The sequence below is a fragment of the Ochotona princeps genome, chromosome 2 (genome assembly GCF_030435755.1).
Source record: "Ochotona princeps isolate mOchPri1 chromosome 2, mOchPri1.hap1, whole genome shotgun sequence".
NCBI lineage: Eukaryota > Metazoa > Chordata > Mammalia > Lagomorpha > Ochotonidae > Ochotona > Ochotona princeps.
Window position 1 is genome coordinate 7,696,086 of NC_080833.1, and position 18,926 is coordinate 7,715,011.

Below are 18,926 nucleotides of genomic sequence, written 5' to 3' on the forward strand. Positions count from 1 at the left end.
TGTCTCTCATGCAGGTTCTCCCTGGTCCAGGGAGTGTGTGAATGAATGAAAGCAAAAAAAAAAAAAAAAAAAAAAAAAAAAAAAATCACTTTGGCCCCCTTGTGAAATGGTGGAAACTCCCTCCAAGGGACTTCGGGAGTTGATGGGGGGCAACCCAGGGTGCCACAGACCCCACAGCCAGATGTGTGGGGCTTTGTGTTGGAAAACTATGGGTTCAAATGGCAACAGCAGGGTCACACCAGGTTGTGGGGTCTGGCCATCCCTGTGGATACCTGACTCCCAGACTCGAGCCACCACCAGCCCCTTCCCTGGGTGGTGAGGGGGCAAAAGCCCACCAGGAAGCCATCCATCTATCCAGCCAGCACATCCTGGCATCTTGTTGCACCTTTTCTGTGCCCATAAGAGGCGGCAAGAGGGGGCAGAGCCTTCCCTCTGTCCAGCCAGGACGTCCCTGGCACACTCCTGGCATCTTGCTGCACCTACTCTGTGCCCACAGAAGTTGGTGAACCCCCCACACTGGCGGCCTTTAGCAATTCTTTAACAGAGCATTCATTTCCTGTGGCTTTTCTGTGCCATGTCCTCAACCCCTCTGCTTTGGTTCCAAAACAAAACTCTAAAATCCTGCATTTGTTCTTCCACTTGGGCCCCTGTGATGAGCCCTCAAGGCAGCCACCAGGAGTCTCTTTCCTTGCCCACCGCTGTGGAAGGACCAGAGGGCCATAATCCACATGGGCACACTGAGGCTCTGAAGGTGAAGCATCAGTCCGCATGGCCAGGAAATAGCCAAGCTGGTGGCTAGCCCATTTACAGGGTGAGATTCGGCCACTGCTGCTTTGGGGAAAGGAGAGATGAACTTGACCCTGAAATCACCTCCAGCATCTCCTGCAGGGCCCAACCTGAAGTGCGGAAGTCAAACAGAGCCCTGTCCTCCCCGTTGCACAGCAGGGCTGGTGTGTCCCAGGGAGACCTTCAGCTAATTAAGCATAATTTATGGGCCGGTCTCCGAGGACAAGCCTTAAATTACTTGCAAGCTGTGCCAAGGTAGGGATCTCTCCTACGGGCTGTTAATTAGGGATCGATTTAATCTCAGCTAGGACTGAAGGTCAAGTGCCATGGAGTTGACCCTTTGGGCTGACTGGCGTCTACTGTCAGCCTTGGGGGTTCCAGGTCGGTATACCCTTGGTCCGGGGCGGGGGCTGTGGGGTGGTACTTGGCCTCAGTACCAGTGCTAAGGAAAGTGAGCACCTATCCCCCCACTGCCTGAGGCTCCCCCAACTTTCTGCAGCCTGTAAAATGCCATGCAGCCTGTAAAAAACGCCTCCTGGGCTATCTAGGACTCTCCCACAAGGAGGCCAAGTCCTAGAACCCCAGGCTCTGCTCCGCCTGGCTCTCTCCTCTCATTCTCCAGGCCAGCTTTGCCCCGTCTGCTTGGGGCCTTTTTCTTCTTCCTGCACTTCATCCTCCAGGCTTCACCCTGGACCCCAAATCTTGGGCCTGGCCAGGCCTCCCTTCCTAGGAGCCACGCTGCCTGGATAGGAACCCCAGCACTCCAAGGGCTGTGTGACCTCAGGCAAGTATTTAACCTTGCTGAGCCCTAGCTTATCTCCATGGAAACAGTAACAGGGCCTACCTCATAGGCTGCTTTGGGGAACAAATAAGATGGCTCAGGTAAGCTGCCTAGCAGGTGGGTGGCATTTATGAAAAATGAGGCAAAGCCTGGGTGGAAGGGGCACCCTTCTCCTACACATTTGCCATGTTCGTGGCCGCCCCTAGCTATGGTCTTCCTGCCACATCCATGTCCCACAAGGACCCTGAGACCTTTGAGGGTCTCCTAAAGGCCCTTGCCTCGGGTCAAATCTACCTCCGGAGGACCTGGCCTTTTTTTTGCATGAACAACAGGTGTCTGCGAGGTATCAGCTAGGGTCCCCCATTTCTGCTCTGCACTTGCCATAACCCCAATGCCTGCCAACTCCATGCAGCCCTCTTGAGGCCCCATGGAGGAGGCTGGGTGGGGCCAGCACCACCACCTTCCAGATGAGGAAGCCCAGGCTGGGAGGGTGGGTGCTACTACTGTACCATCCCTGCGCCACAGGCCCTCACCCCAACCCGTGACAATGCCCCCTTTAATGAGCAAGGGGTGTGAAGATTGCAGAGAGCCAGCTGAGACAGATGAGCCCAGCCAGCTTTGCCCGTGGACACGAGACAATCCCAGGAAGCCAGGGGGAATCATGACCGTGTGAGAGGATCAGAATCATGCGTCTTTGCCCACTTGCAAGGTGGAAGGCAGGACCACAAACCAGAGGATGCGTGTGGCCTCTGGAAGCTGGGTTCTCCTCTGGAGCCCCCCGGAAACCAGCCTGGACCCATGGATCTGAGCCCATAAAGATTCACATTGGGTTTCTAAATGGCTAGAGCCTGCCCCCCACCCCCATGTGCTGTTTTAAGTGACTTGGTTTGCTACGGCAGCATCGGGAAGCTTGCATGGGAAGAACACACGCACACAAAGGCCTCAGCCACACAACACCCATTCCCATGAGAGTGAGCATGTTGGTGCTACTTAAGGCCTGAGGCCTTGTGCTGCAGGTGCAGAAGGGGCCATGGTGACCAGCAGTCGCTGGGACCCGGCTCTCTGCCGTCTCTGCAGGCAGCACAACCCCTGCCTGTGAGGAAAGGGCTCCCTAGGAGGCAGGGAAGTGGGTCAGCCAGCTCCCTCCCAGACTTGTACAAAGTTAAGGGTGAAGATTCTCCGAGGGCTGTGGGAGGCCAGCTGAGGACTAGCCACCAAAGGCTCAGGGATCCAAATGCTTCTACAGGGGCCAGGTAGTGTGGAGCTGATGTATGGAGCAGGGGCAGACACAACCCACATCAGAGCACCCATTCGGGCCCTAGATCCAGTTCCCTGCTGTAAGCCTGAGAAAGCAGCCAGTGATGGCCCAGGCCTTGCTTCCTGCATGGGAGACCCACATGGAGGAGTTCCTGCTTCCTGCATGAGAGACCCACATGGAGGAGTTCCTAGCTCCTGACTTTAGCCTAAAGTAGACCTGGCTGTTGCAGGCATTTGGAAAGTGAATCCAGCAGATGGAAGATCTCTCTCTCTCTCTCTCTCTGCCTTTCAATAAATCAATTGCAAATAAAAATGTTTTTCTAGCTCTTCCCCTGCAAGATTCCTGAAGGTGGATTCAAGGTCAGACTCCCCTAAAACAGGGCTTGGGCTGGGGCTTTTGTGGGCTGACCACTGCTGGCGTGAAGCACCATGCCCCAGAGCCGTGGAGTCTATTCTCGCCGTGGTCTCGGCTCCCACGTCACATGACACCCGAGTACTCTCTGCCTGGGATGCCAGGTCCAGGCCTTCTCGGTCTGGAGTCTCTGGCAGGCCTTGGGGTACAGGGACCCCTCAGAGCAGTGTGTGCTGCTCACTGTACAGTCCTCCAGGGCAAGCTTCACACTTTTCAGCACTATGGCCAGGAAAACATGTGGACTTCTGTGACGCCCTCTCCTTCGAGAAATCCTCTAAGTTCTTCCTGAATTTTCAGTGCGCACTCCCTTCTCTGTACTGTGACAGCTTTCAGGTCATTTCTAAGGACCCACCCAGCTCAGTGACCCCAAGTTTCCTGTCACTGGCTCAGTCCCCCAAGGGCCACCAGTCCCTGCACACTTAAGGTTGACAAAGATAAAAACTCACTGTTCTTGTTTCCCCATCTACCAGTCAACCCAAACCCTATAAACCAAAGGCCTTAATCACTTGGCCACTGTCCCACTCACCGGATGCAAGTACTGTCACTCTCTGTTTTATAAACACTTGTGTAAACTGGATGCAGCTACAGGTCTGCCTGCATCCTCGTAGACTCATTTACTGCTCATCAAACCTCTCTCCAGAAGCCCTGTATCCCGGGCCGCTTCATCACCCCGAGTGATGTGGGTGGGACCGGCTGAGGCGAATGGGAAAGCGAGCTCCGATTATAAACTGGGCAGTCCTGGATTCAAGGTCAGTCTCCAGCATCCTGCAGTGAGAACCGCACCTCCAGCTGAGATGGCACCTATGCCTGAGCGTGCTCAAGGTCAGGCAGGATGGGGCAGCTGGAAAGTCACCAGACAGTCAGGCATAATGCCAAGTCACGTATGCCACTAGGGCCACACGCAGTGCTGTGGTCCCTGTATGGTACCCCAGCCATTTCACGACCTGGCACCCAAGGAACCCACCTGCATCGATTCTGGGAGCGGGAGGGTCTAAGGAATGAAGACCAGAGGAGGGGACCATGTGAGCCTGCGCTTGCCCTGCCCCCACCTGAGAAACCCAGACAAGGTAGCACCTGACGTCACCGCGGAAGGATGCTGAAGCAGGCGGCACCTTTTAATGTTTCTAAAAAGAGTGGATTAATTTACTTGAAAGTTAGAGCTACCCAGAAACACAGAGAAAGAGAGATTGTGTCTTTCATTCACCAGTTCACTCCCCAAGTGGTGGCAGTGATCAGGGTTGGGCCAGGCTGAAGCCAGGAGCTTCTCCGGGATTGTCCATGTGGGTACTTGGGCCATCTGCTGCTGCTTTCTCAGGCACATTAGCAGAAAGCTGAAACTGAGTGGAGCAGCGCCAACATGGGATGCAGGCAGTGTTACCTGCTATATACCACAATGCTGGTGTATTCTCTTTGGTCACTTGTGACATGCCTCCTGGAACCCAAGGGGTGGAAGGGACCCATGATTCCGTCCAGAGCCCAGCCTGCCCAGAGGAAGGAATTCTGTTTATTTGCAGAAAGCTCCAAAGGACAGGAAGCTGGCACTGTTGCAAGGTCCGGGTCTATGTTGCCAAGCCCTCCAGAACTTTCTGGAACAGGTCCCATGCCTCTATGGCATTGGAAGGCAGCTGGGTCCATCTCAACAGAATTCCCATGAACTTGCAACCTGACCCTCGTCACGGCTTCCAGGCCTCATCCTGCTGAGCCTGCTCCCTGGACGGACCCTCTCAGTGGGCTGACCACACACCACAGAGCATCTCCTGCCTTCTGGCCCCTGCCCTGTCAAGTTCACGTCCATCTTCAGGGGAGTTCAGCTGCACTGAGAGGCGTTCATTGGGGTCAAGTCATCCTCCCCAAGTGTTGGGGCTTTTGTCCAGGAGAAGGTGCTCATTGCCCAGGCAGCTACAGGGACGCAGCTCCAACTGCGCTGGTCCCTGGATGGCCGGCTCCGTGGATGCAGCGAGCCGTGAGCCAGTTCTAAATCATCAGCATGGACAGAGAGCTGCCTGCCCAGGGAGTGCTCAGGGTCTGGCTATCAGCGACTTCCCCTGCCCACCTGGGGTCCTGTTTGCCCACCAGGCTCCCTGAGCAATGGATGCATGAGTGTCACTTCACACTGGTGCCGCGTGGGCAGCAGGCCCTGCTGGCCCCCCGCCTGCCTTGCCACCACAGCAGCCAGGTACTGCAACTCAGCATCAGCGATGTCACCTCCCTTCACTGCACTCAGAGCCAAAGCCAAGGCCAGACCTTGGGGTCCACACTGTGAGTGCCTCCTCTGCCCCTTGTCTCTCCCCCCTCTGTCCTCCTGCACTCACAGTGTGTGAACTGACCTGGTGGCCGGCCGGTGCTGGCTCCCTCCCCAAGTGCGGCTCTCCTGGGCAGGAGGAGGGGTTTTGTCCCTGTTGGATCCCAAATGTCTCCTGGCACATCACAGGTGCTCAGGCAGAGTTCAAGGTCAAGGTATGAATATGTAAAAGCACAACTTTCTGCCTACTGCCAGTCTGTAGACCTGCCCTGGGACTTGGGTACTTTCTTGTAGAAAAGCACTTGATATGCCACAGCAGACCAGAACAGCTCAGAACACGCGTGTCCAAAGCTACCTTCCTCCTTTCCTGGTGGTTCCCACTGTCCCCCGTCTCAGTCTGTCCTCCATGATCCGTCTGATTATGTCGAAAACACCTTTGAGCCTGGGCCTCCCGGGCTGTGTCTCCTAAGGCAGTAACCACAGAGGTCTCACACCATGACCTGGGTGCCGAGTGTTCACACTTCCGTCCCAGGACGGGGATGGGTGGGAGAATGCTGGGTTGGGTACCCCTGCTACAAGGATCCCCCCAAGTGACACAGGACTTTGGTGGTGATGGCAGCGAGTGACAAGGTCATTCGGGATGACTGAGTGATAAGCAGGTCTGATCCTGGTTATTCTTAACTTGAGATCACTCCCATTGTGTGACGCCCGCAAGACAAACAGCCTCTGGCGCCCATGCTGTGGCACAGCAAGTTAAGCCATTGCTTGCGACACTGCTGTCTTATATAACACATTTTTAAAAAAAGACGTAACAGGCCCTGGTGCCCATAACAGTCCCTGCCGCCCACCTGGGAGACCCCGATGTAGCTCCTGCCTTCAGCCTGGCCCAGCCCCAGCTTTTCAAACAAAAATACCTTAAAAAAAAAAACAAACACTCAACCCACCTAACAGCTCAGGCGGAGACAGCTGTCCACGCGTCTGACAGGTGTCGTCCGGGAGAGTGTGAGTTTGGAAGAATGAGCAGGAGGGAAAGGAAGGGCGGGGGTGGGGGGCCCTCAGGCCCAGCCCAGCAGACAATCCTGACCTTAAGATTTAAAACAGGAAACTGATGTGCTGGATGTTACCATCAGGGAACACTGGCCCGTGGGACCCTGTGATCTCAGAGAAAGCCTAGCTGACACTCCCTTCCCCCGGGAACCCCTGCCCAGCCCACCCGCCCTAGGTCTGGGCTGGGGACCCAGCCTCAGGGTGAGACCTGGAGAGGCCCGGGGACGTCTCCTGTTTTGCAGGTGTATCTGGGCCTCCGGGAGAAGTGGTGGCTTTTTTAGGGTCATGACCCTGCCTCTGGCCCAGGTGAACTAGGGCACGGGGGCGTGGCCCCAGAAGTGAACACCTTTGAACCCCAAGGCCAGGGGAAGTAAGAGGAAGGTGTGTGTCTATTCAGGAGATTGCTCAGATTGTAAAGCCCATTGTTTGCAACCAACTACCAGAGACTTGCAATCCAACCTCCTGGGAGACTTCTGGAAGGGCGGGGTGACGGCATGGGTTGCACTCTCTGTGTCAGTCATATCAGGAGATTCTCGCAGCCTGGCAGTCCCAGGTGCCCCCAACAGGCAACTCCTGTTCTCACCACCACCCCCCCCCCGCCCCCGACTCTGCCAAAGCCCACAGCACCCGTTCCTTCTTCTCTTCCTGCTGCCCTCCCCGACTCTAGCTGGAGCTCAGATCAGCAACCTGCACCTGACTGCTCTGCTCATGCTCCTTCTGGTTGAAACTCATGACCTCCGAGGTTTATGCAGAAGCTGCTTCCTCCAGGAAGCCTTTTTGGATTCACTGTTCTCCCACTGGCCCCTGGCCCCACCCACAACATCCTCCTCAAACTTGAGAAAGTGGTCTTGCTTGGAAAAAGGGTCTCAGATAGTTAAGGATCACCAGAGAGGCTCACACTGGATTTAGTGTGACCCCAAGTCCAGAGACCAGTGTCCTTCTAACAAGAGGACAGAGACACTCAGGGGGCCACACGAAGACAGAAGCAGGGTGCAGAGGACCATGGCAGTCACCAGCTGGGGAAGGCTGCTGGAGCTCCAGGAGCAGGGGGTGGCAGCACCTTCGGAGGGCAGGTGGGAGTGGGTCTGCTGCCGCGGCCTCCAGAGCATGAATAACCCGTCTCTGTCTTCCCAGCCACCCAGCTGGCAAGATCAGGTCCTGGTGCCGCCTCTGTGGTCCTCTCACAACTCAACCCCACCGCCCCTAGAGCCCCCTAGCTCTGCACAGGACACTCCAGGTGGGCATCAAGGAGACCCTAGTCCAGGGATAGCCTCAGAGTTGGGTCGGAAAGCACGCGGGGCTTGTGAGCATGTGACTGGAGAAGATTCCAAAGGGCCAGGTCCCGGCCAGGTGCCCACCGCCCGCCACCCTCCTGGAGGTGCCAGGCCTGCATCTGTCCCCTCCCTTCTCAGGCTGGCACTGGAGGTGTGGGGCTCTTGTCTGGCTCGATCCCAGACCCAGATCGCAAGAGCTTATGGGTACTGCTTCCAAAACACCTGCTCTCCTAGGGACTCCCCAAAACGCCTGCTCTCCTAGGGACTCCCCAAAACACCTGCTCTCCTAGGGACTCCCCAAAATGCCTGCTCTCCTAGGGACTCTGGCTAGCACCGCACCCCACGCCAAGGCTTTGGAGGGCAGTAGGGGACCCACCAGGCACGAGCTGTGGCCTTCCCCTAGAGACCCAGAGATCGGCCCTGCCTCTGTTTACCTAAAGGCACCCTGGGCCGGTGGAGCCGCCTTGGGATCAGGAAGTTTCTGATTCCCGGGATCTCTGTGTGGCTTTTAGCCGAGTCCCTGCTTGGCTTAGCTCTGTAGCTGAGGGCGCAGTGCCATCCTCCAACAGTGCCAAATCCTGTCTAATGCAGGGTCACCCAAGCTGCCAGGATCCACCCCAGGTCCATCTGCACACACTTGGTGCTGCTTCCCCCCCCCCCCCTCCAGCTCTGCCAGGATCCAGGTCCCGACACCCCTTCCCTGCCTTACCTTGAGGGACGCCTCCCCCACCTACCCACTGCCATTAAGCAGTGTCCTCCTGGGTCCTCCCAGGCCACCCCCAAGCCTGCTGTTCACACCTTTCCCAACCTGTCACCCTCCTGCCTCCACAAACGCTTGACCTTTCGCCCCCAGCCCATGGGGCCTCCACAGCCTCTGGGAACTGTCCCGCGTCCTCTTCCTGCCACCCCCCCCAGGGACTTGGGCCAACAGGAGCTATTCAAATCCCCCACCGTGGCAGCAGGCAGAGCCTCATTAAAGAGTAGCTGCGGTAATTGGTCAGATAATTACGGGTTACAGGGAGCACTGGTGGTCACCCGGCTCGGTGCAGATGACCTAACAGCAGGGCCAGCGGGGGAGGCTTCCTGGAGCTCTCCAAAGCTGCGGTGACCCTTGGGTCCCGCTTGGGGTGACCCTGTCACCAGCTGACCACGAGGATGCATTTCTCACTGGCCCTAGGCTTGTTTCCTGAACGAGGAAGTCCCCCCCCCCCCCCTTAGGCGGGCCACGGTTTCCAGGGCAGGAACTTGGGGCTCCTCTCAGCACCCCCAACCCCCAAGCCACAGACTTCTTTCAATTTAGGGTTGTTTATAGTCAGTCAAGTCTTTCCAGCTTGAGGGAGAGTTCCCTATAAGCCTACTTGCAGTCAGCTTAGGAGAGCAGAGACCCAGGACCCGAGCCAGCTGGAAGTCAGGAGGGGGACAGGCAGACAGCAAAGAAATGACAATCCCACGCAGCGTCCCAAACTGTCCCCTCCCCAGGAGGGTCTCGGCGGCCCAACCACCACCCCTTCGCAGAGGGCTTTGGGAAGCCCTGCGATGGGGTGACATGGTCCTATCCCCCTCTCCCTTCCCCTAGACCACTTCTGAACTCCCCTTCCAAGTGCAAGGTCAAGCAGCTGTCCGAACCACCCAAGGAGAAGAGGGAGTCGCGGCCAGCCTGGCCACCCCAGGAGGTCCCCTGCTAGCTTGGCTAGGAAAGAGTTAATCGGCCATCAGCTGGGGCCGATAGCTCCGGCTCCAAAGTACAGCCCCAGCCGAGCCACCCGGGAGGAATTGTAAATCTCCGGGCAGTATTTAACAAAACAAAAGCAACCTGGAATTACATGCAGCTTTGGTTTTCCACAGTACATATTTACTTAATCCCCAAGGTATGTGGCTCCGTGTCAGATCAGCTGGCTTCCCTGGCCCCTTCTCCGCAGTTGCAGTTTCAGACTAATTCCCTGTTTTCCCCTCTTCCCCTCCACACGGCCGGCTGGAGACGGCCCGGCCTGGCGGCTCCAAATCCCATTCTCCAAGGCTCTTGTCACTGCGTGAGTCAGCCTGGCTGAGCTGGGCGCTGGGTGACAGCCGGCTGGCCCACTCCACCGCCCGAGGTGCTGGGCAGGTGGAGGACAGGCCACCTCGCCCCGGCAGGGGAAAGACCCCCGGCTCTAGGGCTGTCTGGGGGAAGGGTCAGCCTTGAAGGTGAGCCCCAGGGCTCTCCACCCGCTCTCAAACACCTGGTCTCCTAAGGCCCCGCCGGCCAGGCGACAACGTCCCACTCCACTCCAGTCGGGTCCAGCGTCCCCCTCACAGTGTGACTTCAGGGCTGCAGCCGCCCAGGTTGGAGCTGGCGAGCGCGTTGCCAAGGAAAATACCCCGCGCCAGCTAGCAGGCGGCTCCCAATTGCACCAAGGCGTGCACCCGCCCTGCCCTGCCCTGCCCTCCCCGGGGTGGTTGGCGCAGAGGGGAAGGCCAGGGTTGTGCGGGCTGGGGTCCTTAAATAGGGGGGGATACCGGGAAAGAGTGGGTTCTCCCTAAGTTTCGGGATGGGGGTGAGCAGCCCGGCAGACACCCGAGCCCAAACAAGGGGCTTAGCTCAGGAGCTGTGCCCAACACCGAGAGAGAGAGAGACACACGCCTGGGTGCCGGGGGAATGCCCAAGGTGAGCCGCGTCAGCTCGGCGCTCGCGGGGTACGCAGGAGAGCGCGGTGGCCGGCCGCAGCAGGTGGCCGCACCCCGAGCCAGAACCCGAACCCGGGGGGTTCCGTCCCGCTCAGCCCCCGCCCAGCCCCAGGGAGCCGCGTACCTTCCTGGCGCCGCGCTCCGCGAACTCGCGGGCGAGCTGACGCCCGATGCCTCTGCCGCCGCCGGTAATGAGCACGCTCTCCCGCGACAGGTCCCGCAGCCTGGCGGGCAGCAGCAGCCCCACGGCCGCTTTGGCCACCAGGTAGACAATCTGTAGAGGGAACACCACCAGCGCTCCCAGCCACTTCCACATCATCCTGCGCGCCGCGGCGCTGGGCAGGGGGCAAGACTCTTCAGCCCGAGCCAAACAGGAATCCAAACAAGAAAACAGCCCACACAGCAATAAATAAGCCGAATAAGGAGGAGCGAAGCGTCCCACCTGGGCGCTCTGGAGATCACCTCTTTCCAGCCAAATGCAAAGCGCAGAACGAGGTGGGGCGAGGGGGAAGAAAAAAAAAAGGAGTAAAAAGAACAAGTCCTCGGGAACAGGACGGCGTCTCGGAGGTTGGGGCGGCGAGCGGGGCGGCAGGGGGAGCCAGCAAGGGCGGGGGTGTGAAGCTAGAAGCAGAAGTTTCTGGTCGGGCCGCCGTCTCGGCGGGGGAACTCGCAGGTCGTGTTTACAGGCTGCCAGAGTTTAGGCTGGGGCAGGAGAGAGAGAAAGAGAAAAAAAAAAAAAAAAAAAAAGGCACCAACCACACGCGCGCACCCGGCTCCAGCCCCGCGGTCTCAAAGTGCAAGGTTAAAAAAAAAAATCAAAACAAAACAACCAGGCTGTTTCCAAATAGCGGCGCGTCTGCCCCCTTCTCCAGGAAGAATCAAAGTCCCGGGGGGGGGGGTGCCGGGGGGTTGTAGCTGGGCGCTCCGGCTCTGAGCCGCGCGAGCCGGCAGGCCCAGGGCTACTCTCGGGCTCAGGAAATTGCTTAAACGCGGTCTGATTGCCAGCGGCGCGCGGGAGAAGCGGGGGGTCCCGGTGTCAGTTTCCCTGCGTGCTGGGCTCGCCCTCGCGCGCGCTCGCTCCCCGCCGCTGCCTCCCTCCGGCTCTCCCTCGCGCTCCTCCAGCGGCGGCTGGGAGTTGCCGCTCGATCCGGCTCCCTCTCCCTCCTCGCTCTCCCCTGGAGCATTTATTGCCTTCTTTTTGTCCTTTCCAACTTGGAGAGGGCCGGGGCGCAGAGCGCGCGTGGATCGGACGCCCAGCTCCGCGCCTCCTTATGCATTCGCTCCCCAGGGTAGCCGCGGCGCGGAGCGAGAGGGCGGCTCCTTCACCCCCACCCCATTTTTTTTAATACCCCATTAAGTCTGATTGACAGTTGAAGTTGTTCGCAGGCCTCACTACCGTTCCTCAGAGTGGCTGCTGCGGCCTCCCCTCCCCCTGCGCCGTGGCGGGGCGCGCGCCTGGGCGCGCACACGGGCTCGCCGCGACTCGCGGCTCGCCCGGGACCGACTCCCGTCTCTGCAAGCCGGGACATGCCGCCCGTGCCCCCGAGGGCTCGTAGCTGGAACTCGAACGCTCTGGAACCGACTGCAGCGAGCCAGCTCCCTGCCCGAGCCATTCCTGCCAGCCAGGGCCAGGTGACCACCCGGGCTTGCGTGCGGGGCAGGCCCGGGGGAGTTGGCGCATGCCTCGAGCCAGCCAGGGTCACCCGGGGTTTGTGTCGAGTCGTTCGTTGGGTCATCCCCTGCCAGGGGGGGGGGTGCGAGCAGGAAGCCACGCCCCCACCTTGGCCCGGCCACTCCTCTCACCGTGGTCGTCCACGCCCCAGGCCCTGGCTGGGGGTCCGCGTCGGTCCTCCGCGCTGGGCATCCTTTCTCAGAATCTTCCAAGCCCCCCCCAGGCTACCCCGGGGGCGGGGAAGGTAGCAGGGGGCGCCTCTGGGCAGCGGGAGTTTGGCTTTGGGAATGTGCAGGCCCTACCGCCCTACCTGCCAATAAAATCCCCGTAGGATTAGCTGGGAGCGTGTTAATGGCTGGGCTAGTTACCTTGACGGACGGCAATTTCCTTAGTAACAAAAGCCTGTGAACGGGACGCGACCTCCACCTGCCCCCGTGTGCTGGGCCGGCCCCCGCTCCTCCCTGAGGGGCTGTCCTGGTGGGGCACCCTCCTTAGACCCTCCTGCCCTGGCGCACGGCCCACGAGCCTGTCTCGCCGCTGCAGAGTGGCGCTGGGCTCGCTGCTCCGGAAGTCTGGGAGGTGAGTCACGGAGCAGCAGCCCCAGTGAGAAGTGCGGGAGAGAGGACTTGCCTGGCAGGAGCGAGAGTGAGCAGGGAGCGGCCCGGGACCGGTTCCGGGCCCCACCTCCAGACACTCTACGTGCGCTGGCAGGGCCCGGTGAGAAAGCCACCTGCAGAAACGCTGGTGTGGGGCCCCCCCGGCCCTGGGGCAGGGACCGCCTCGCCAGGGAATTGGGAGAAGCGCGGTTGGGAAGAGCTGTCCCGCGTTGGGGGGCGGGGGGCTGGATGCTGATGGCCAGTCCCCCTCACTGAGCCCTCCACGAGGCGTTATGAAATCCCAGGTTAACAGCAAGTGCAGGGCTAAGGTGTGTTTGTGTGCGTGTTGGGGCGGCGAGGGAAGAGAGATTTGGATCCAGAGTTGATGATCTTCCCTCCTCACCCCTACTCTGGCAGACGGACAACACAGTGGCCCAGCACACGCTCACGGCTGCTCGTCCTGACCTCCAAAAGTGGCCGTCTTCACCCAGAGACCCCCAGAGCCAGCACCAAGCCCCCGAGCCTCCCAAGGCTGATGGTAGCCAGCCGTCACGGGGACTCGCTCTGCCCTGCTCCGAGGTCTGGAGGAAGGAGAAAAATCCCAGCCCCGGACAGGCAGGCCCTTTCCACCGGCCAGTGTAGACAGGGACTTGGGCAGCTCTGCAGCTTCCAGGGAACTCCGCCGCCTCATCTGTTATCCTAGAGGCCTCCTCGTGGCCGCAGTGCGCACTGCCTTTCCTGCCTCTGCTGTGCCCGCAGCAGGCCTTTCTCTTCCAGCTAGGTGGGCACCACCAGCCTAGAAGAATTTAGCTGCCTCCCTCCCTGCCCCTCGTCTGTTTTGGAGGAGACAGTGCAGAGGTCATCCAGTAACTTGGGAGCCTGTTCAGATGTCAGGCCAGTCCCCAGGATGTGTGTGTGTGTGTGTGTGTGTGTGTGTGTGGCGGGAGTGCCCGTGGGGTGGGAAGGAGTGAGTGCCGAATGGCTCTGTCATTCAAATCCTTGTGCTTGTGCCCGCTCAGGGTGAGGGAGCTGCGGCCCCGCTGCTTGGCGCTGGCCCTGGGGGCTCTGGGTGCGGCTGGAGCTGGCAGCTGCAGAGGCCAGCCCAGGCTGATGGCGGCCTAGGCCCTGGGAAGGTGGGAGCAAGGAAGATACCGGGCAGGCACCCAGCCCGGCAGTCTGGGTCTGGTCCTGCTACTGTCTCTGGTTCCATGGGGCAGGCTTGGAAATTTCATGCCCCAGGCCTTGGCCAAGGGCCCCCGCCAGGCTTTTTTTTTTTTTTTTTTTTTCTTTCCATTTCTCTCCTGAAAGTCTGAAAGCAACCTTTGTAGGCCAGGGGAGAGGTAAGTTGTAGTCCGAGCACTCACTTTTTCCATGACTCAGTTCGCCCAGGGTAGGGCGGCCAGGGAGGCACGGGGACCCAGCCAGGCTCGCTGGGGCTGGTGGCACAGCCGCCTTGCAGCCCTGGGGGAGCACAGGGAGCCCTTCAGAGCCTGTGTGCCCTGGGGCTAGAGTTGGTCATGTGATCCATTGGGGACATTGCTGGCCCCAACATGGGCCACAAGCTGTTGCCGCTGTATCTCCCAGACACACGCTGGGATAACTCATTTTGTTAAAAATTCTTGCTTGAAAAGCAGAGAGACAACACCAAGAGAGAGCCTCCCTTTGCTGGTTTCCTACCCAGATTGAAGGCCCACAGCAGCCGGAAGCTGGGACAGCTGGAACCTGGAGCCTGGGACCCCCTGGATCTCCCATGTGGGTGTCAGGGATCCAAGTAGGTATTTGAACTTGAACTTGAAGTGGCTGCCTTGCCAGGATATGCATTGGCAGGAAGCTGGCTTGGAAGCAGTGACTTCCACCAGGCAGTGTGATTTGGGACGCAGGTGTCCCAAGGGGTCTGTCACCTGCTGTTTCAGGTGCCTGACTGGATTCATCGGCGCGGACTCACTGTTCATGTCACACACACACACTATATTCTGTCACTGCAGCCGAGGGTTGGGCCCTGGAAGCCAAGAATGAAAAGAAACCAGCCTCAGGTTTTGCCTTCCGTTCAGCTGAGGCTTGGAGAAGTTGAGAAAGCCCCTCACCCAAGACCTGGGACCTGCTAGGAGGCAGAGGGGAATCTGAACTCAGGTCCAGGGCTCAAGACCTGTCACTTTAGCAATGTCTTTTAAAGCAGAGGAGGAAGACATCCAGAAGGGCTTCATCACCCCAGGAGCCTGTCAAAACGCAGCTTCTGTGCTGCCATCCTAGACTTCCAGGATCAGTATCTTCAGGTGTGGCCAGAGTCTTCATGCCAGCTACAGGGCTGCTTGTTGGTGGCCGGGCATTAGAAAGCCTTGGGTGCCCAGCACTGCCTCCCTGTGGCAAGTGCCCAGTACTGCCTCCCTGAGGCCGGGGTCCAGCACTGCCTCCCTGAGGCCAGGGTCCAGCACTGCCTCCCTGAGGCCGGGGTCCAGCACTGCCTCCCTGTGGTTGGGGCCCAGCACTGCCTCCCTGTGGTTGGGGCCCAGTACTGCCTCCCTGTAGCCAGGACCCAGCACTGCCTCCCTGTGGCCATGCTTAGAGACTCTGCCCCCTTTGCTCTTCCCCAACCACTCACATTCAAGCTCTTTCCTCTTTTTATTTTATTTTGTTTTTGAAGATCTTCTATTTGCAAGGCAGAGAAAGAGTAAGAGAAACACAGAGAGAGAAAAAATTTTCTCTCTGCTGGTTCACTCCCTAAATAGCCACAATGGCCAGTGATGGACCAGGTTAAACCAGGAGTCAGGGATTCTCTCGGGACCTCCCATATGGGTGGCAGGGTCCCACACACTTGGGACATCGTCCAGGGCCTTCCACAGTGCATGAAAAGGAAGCTGGATAGGAAGCAGAGTATCCGGGACTCTGACCCCTCAATACTGGATGCTGATGTCATAGCAGGGGGGTGACTTAATCCTATGTGACCCAAGGCTGGATTCCTCCTCCATTTGCACGTGGGTCTGTATCAGCGCTTGCAGCCCCCAAGTCATGCATTGTTTTTAACCTAAAAGGGAAGAGCCAGAAGCAGGAGGAGTGGGGCATGTTGGTCGGTCAACTACCCTTATCACATCTGCCTGCTAGGACTGGGGCACCCGTGGAGGTAAGGCAGGCAGCTCAGAGAGCTCTGTGGTGAGAACTTCTGGCTTTGGAGTCAGACAACCCTGGTGCACATTCCAGTTCTGCCACTTTTCAGCTGGGCTCCGTCCACTGTGGCTGGGCGGGTCTTCCCCCCTTCTCTAGTCTTCACTCTGTTTTGTGAAGGCAGGCAAGATCTAATCCCCGGGAAATCGTGCCCTGACCTGTAGCTGTGGTCCCTTGCCTGCCAATGGATCATTGTTTTTCTAGGAGCCAGCTCAGCTGCACTGGGAAGCAGGCTGTATATTTTGTAGGGTGAAGATGGGTTCTGAAGGGCCTGGTGTAGTAGCTTAGTGGCTAAAACCCTCACCTTGCATGCAACAGGATCCCATATGGGTGCTGGTTCTAATTCCAGCAGCCCTGATTCCCATCCTGTTCCCTCTCTGTGGCCTGAGAAAGCAGTGAAGACAGCCCAAAGCCTTGGGACCCTGCACACATTTGGGAGACCTTGTAGAGGCTCCTGGCTCTTGGCTTTGGATCTGCTCAGTTTTGACTGTTGCAGCCACTTTGGGAGTGAATCAATGGATGGAAGATCTTCCTCTCTGCCTCTTCTCTCTGTATATCTGACTTTCCAATGAATAAACAAACAAATAAAGAAAGAAATCTTTTTTAAAAAGAGGGTTTCGAGGTCACCCCACAGTCCAGGTTCTTTGCATGAGCGTAGCCTATTGGTCCTGCAGAGTTTGTCTCGGTTCCTTTTGCCAGGAGCCTTCCTGCTGCTGCCTCTGTCCCCAAGCCTCCTGACACCTGTATGTCCCTGCTCACAGCATGACCTGCCTGATGCCTGCTGGATTTTTTTGCCCACAGCTCAGCTTGGGTGGGGTGCTTCTGCCATCACTCATGGCTCTAAATATAGAGGGCTCTGTGCTTGGGGGACTGGGTTAATGCCCTTCTGTCATCACCTGTCATTGTCGTTTTATCTCTAATGTGTGTTTTGAAGTGGAATCTAATCTGCTGATCCTCAAAGGGAGAACTGAGTCATGGATGCTAAAGCTTAGGATCCAAGGCAACAAAGTGTCCCTTACAGCAGGTGTCTTCATTTGCTGCACCTGTGTGGGGGAGTGAGCGGTGCAGGCTCTGTTCTGGCCACCAGGGAGACAGCAGTAGACAGGGCAGCACCCCCTGGCATGGGAGAAACGCACTTGCTCTCTGGGCCAGTTGGGGAGTGCAAGGGACATGGTGACTGTGCCTGGAGAGCAGGGGCAGGTGGGGGACATGGTGATGTCTGGAGGACCGAGTGATGGGAGTGGGAGGGGGTGGGAAGAGGTGGGTTTTGGTTTAGGGAACCCTCTCAGCCTGGGCAAAGACATGCGAGGGCCCCAAGGACATTTGATAAAAGTGGGTCACAGAACTCCAAGAAGTACCGAAGCTGCATTCCCCAACTGGCCCCCACAGCCAGGCTGGGCCAGGCTGGAAGGAGCTCAGACTTCATTCGAGGCCTTCTATGTGGGTGGGCCACTGACTGTTGCGTCCCAGAGGGCACATTAGCAGGGATCCGGGTGGGAAGCAGATGGCAGCAGGGAGCTGGGTGGGAAGCAGAGCTGGGACCCCATCCACGCAGTCTGGATGGGACATGGGCATTTCCAGCACTGATTTAACCAATGGACCAAGCACCTACTTCTTCAGCAGGATTTTTAAAAAAGATTTATTTTTATTGCAAAGTCAGATAAATACAAAGAGTAGGAGAGACAGAAAGGAAGATCATCTGTCCGATGATTCACTCCCCAAGTGACCGCAACAGCCAGTGCTGCGCCAATCCAAAGCCAGGAGCCAGGGACTTCCATGTTTCCCACATGGGTGCAGGGTCCCAAGGCGTTGGGCCGTCCTCAACTGCTTTCCCAGACCATAAGCAGGGAGCTGGATGGGAAGCAGGTCTGCCGGGATTAGAACTGGCGTCCATATGGGATCCCAGCACGTGCAAGGCAAGAACTTTAACCACTACGCTATCGCGCCAGGCCCTAGCAGGATTTCTTAAAAAAGACTTTTCTTTTTATTTTGAAAGGCAAAATTGTAGAGAGGACGAGAGAATGATTGATGTGAGGAATCTTCCATCTATTGATTCACTTCCTGCCATTGGCCACAATGCCTGAAGCTGAGTCAATCTGAAACCAGGAGCTTCTTCTGGGTCTCCCATAGGAGTGCAGGGGCCCAAAGCCTTGGGCTGGCCTCTGCTGCTTTCCCAGGTGAGTTAGCAGGAAGCTAGATTGGGAGTGGAGCGGCTGTGACTTGAAATGGTGCCCATATGGGAATCTGGTGTTACAGGAGGCCATTTTTACCTGCTGTATCACTATGCTGGCCCTCAAGAAATGGCTACTCTCTCTCTCTCTCTCTCTCTTTCTTTCTTTCTCCCTTTCTTTCTTTTTTTTTCTTTTTTTGATCTAATACATTTTATTTTGAAAATGTTTCCCAATATTTGACAAGATACTTTTCAACAAGCATTTTCATGATTTTTTATAATTGTTGACCACACTCTGTTATAATTTTTTTTCTTTTAAAGATTTATTTATTCTTATTGGAAAGGTAGATATATAGAGAAGAGACAGAATGATCTTCCATCTTCTGGTTCACTCCCCAAGTGGCCGCAATGACCAGAGCTGAGCTGAGCTGATCCGAAGCCAGGAGCCAGGAGCTTCTTCCGGGTCTTCCACACAGGTGCAGGATCCCAAGGCTTGGGCCATCCTCAACTGCTTTCCCAGGCCACAGGCAGGGAGCTGGATGGGAAATGGAGTAGCCGGGATTAGAACCAGTATGGCTACACTTTCAATTTTTGCATCAAAACAATGCTGTGAGGTAGCAGGCACAGCCCTGTTGGGGGGAAATGGAGCTTAAACCAGTTGGCCAAGGAGGGGAGCCAGAGGGGCGGCCATTTATTAGAACTGAGCTGGGTTCAAGGTCAGCCCCCTCTGCCTCTTCTCCACTCCTTGCTCTAAAGTTTCATTTCTGTCTCTCCTTACACCCGCCTGCCTCCAGGAGGAACATTGATGTTTGTTAGCATAGGGGCTGCCTCTGTGGGCGGTCAAGCACTTGCATTTTTTATGTTCT

The 18,926-nt window shown here is 57.5% G+C and overlaps 1 protein-coding gene across 1 annotated transcript in view; it reads right to left on the bottom strand.

Moving 5' to 3' along the window:
* DHRS3 (dehydrogenase/reductase 3) overlaps positions 1–11,364 on the bottom strand; it is a 31,352-nt gene extending 19,988 nt beyond the window's left edge. Inside the window, exon 1 of the mRNA XM_004596035.2 lies at positions 10,588–11,364. Coding sequence (XP_004596092.2) covers positions 10,588–10,782 — 195 coding nt within the window. The 5' untranslated portion in view covers positions 10,783–11,364. The remainder of the gene's footprint in view (positions 1–10,587) is intronic.
* Positions 11,365–18,926: the final 7,562 nt, after the last annotated feature.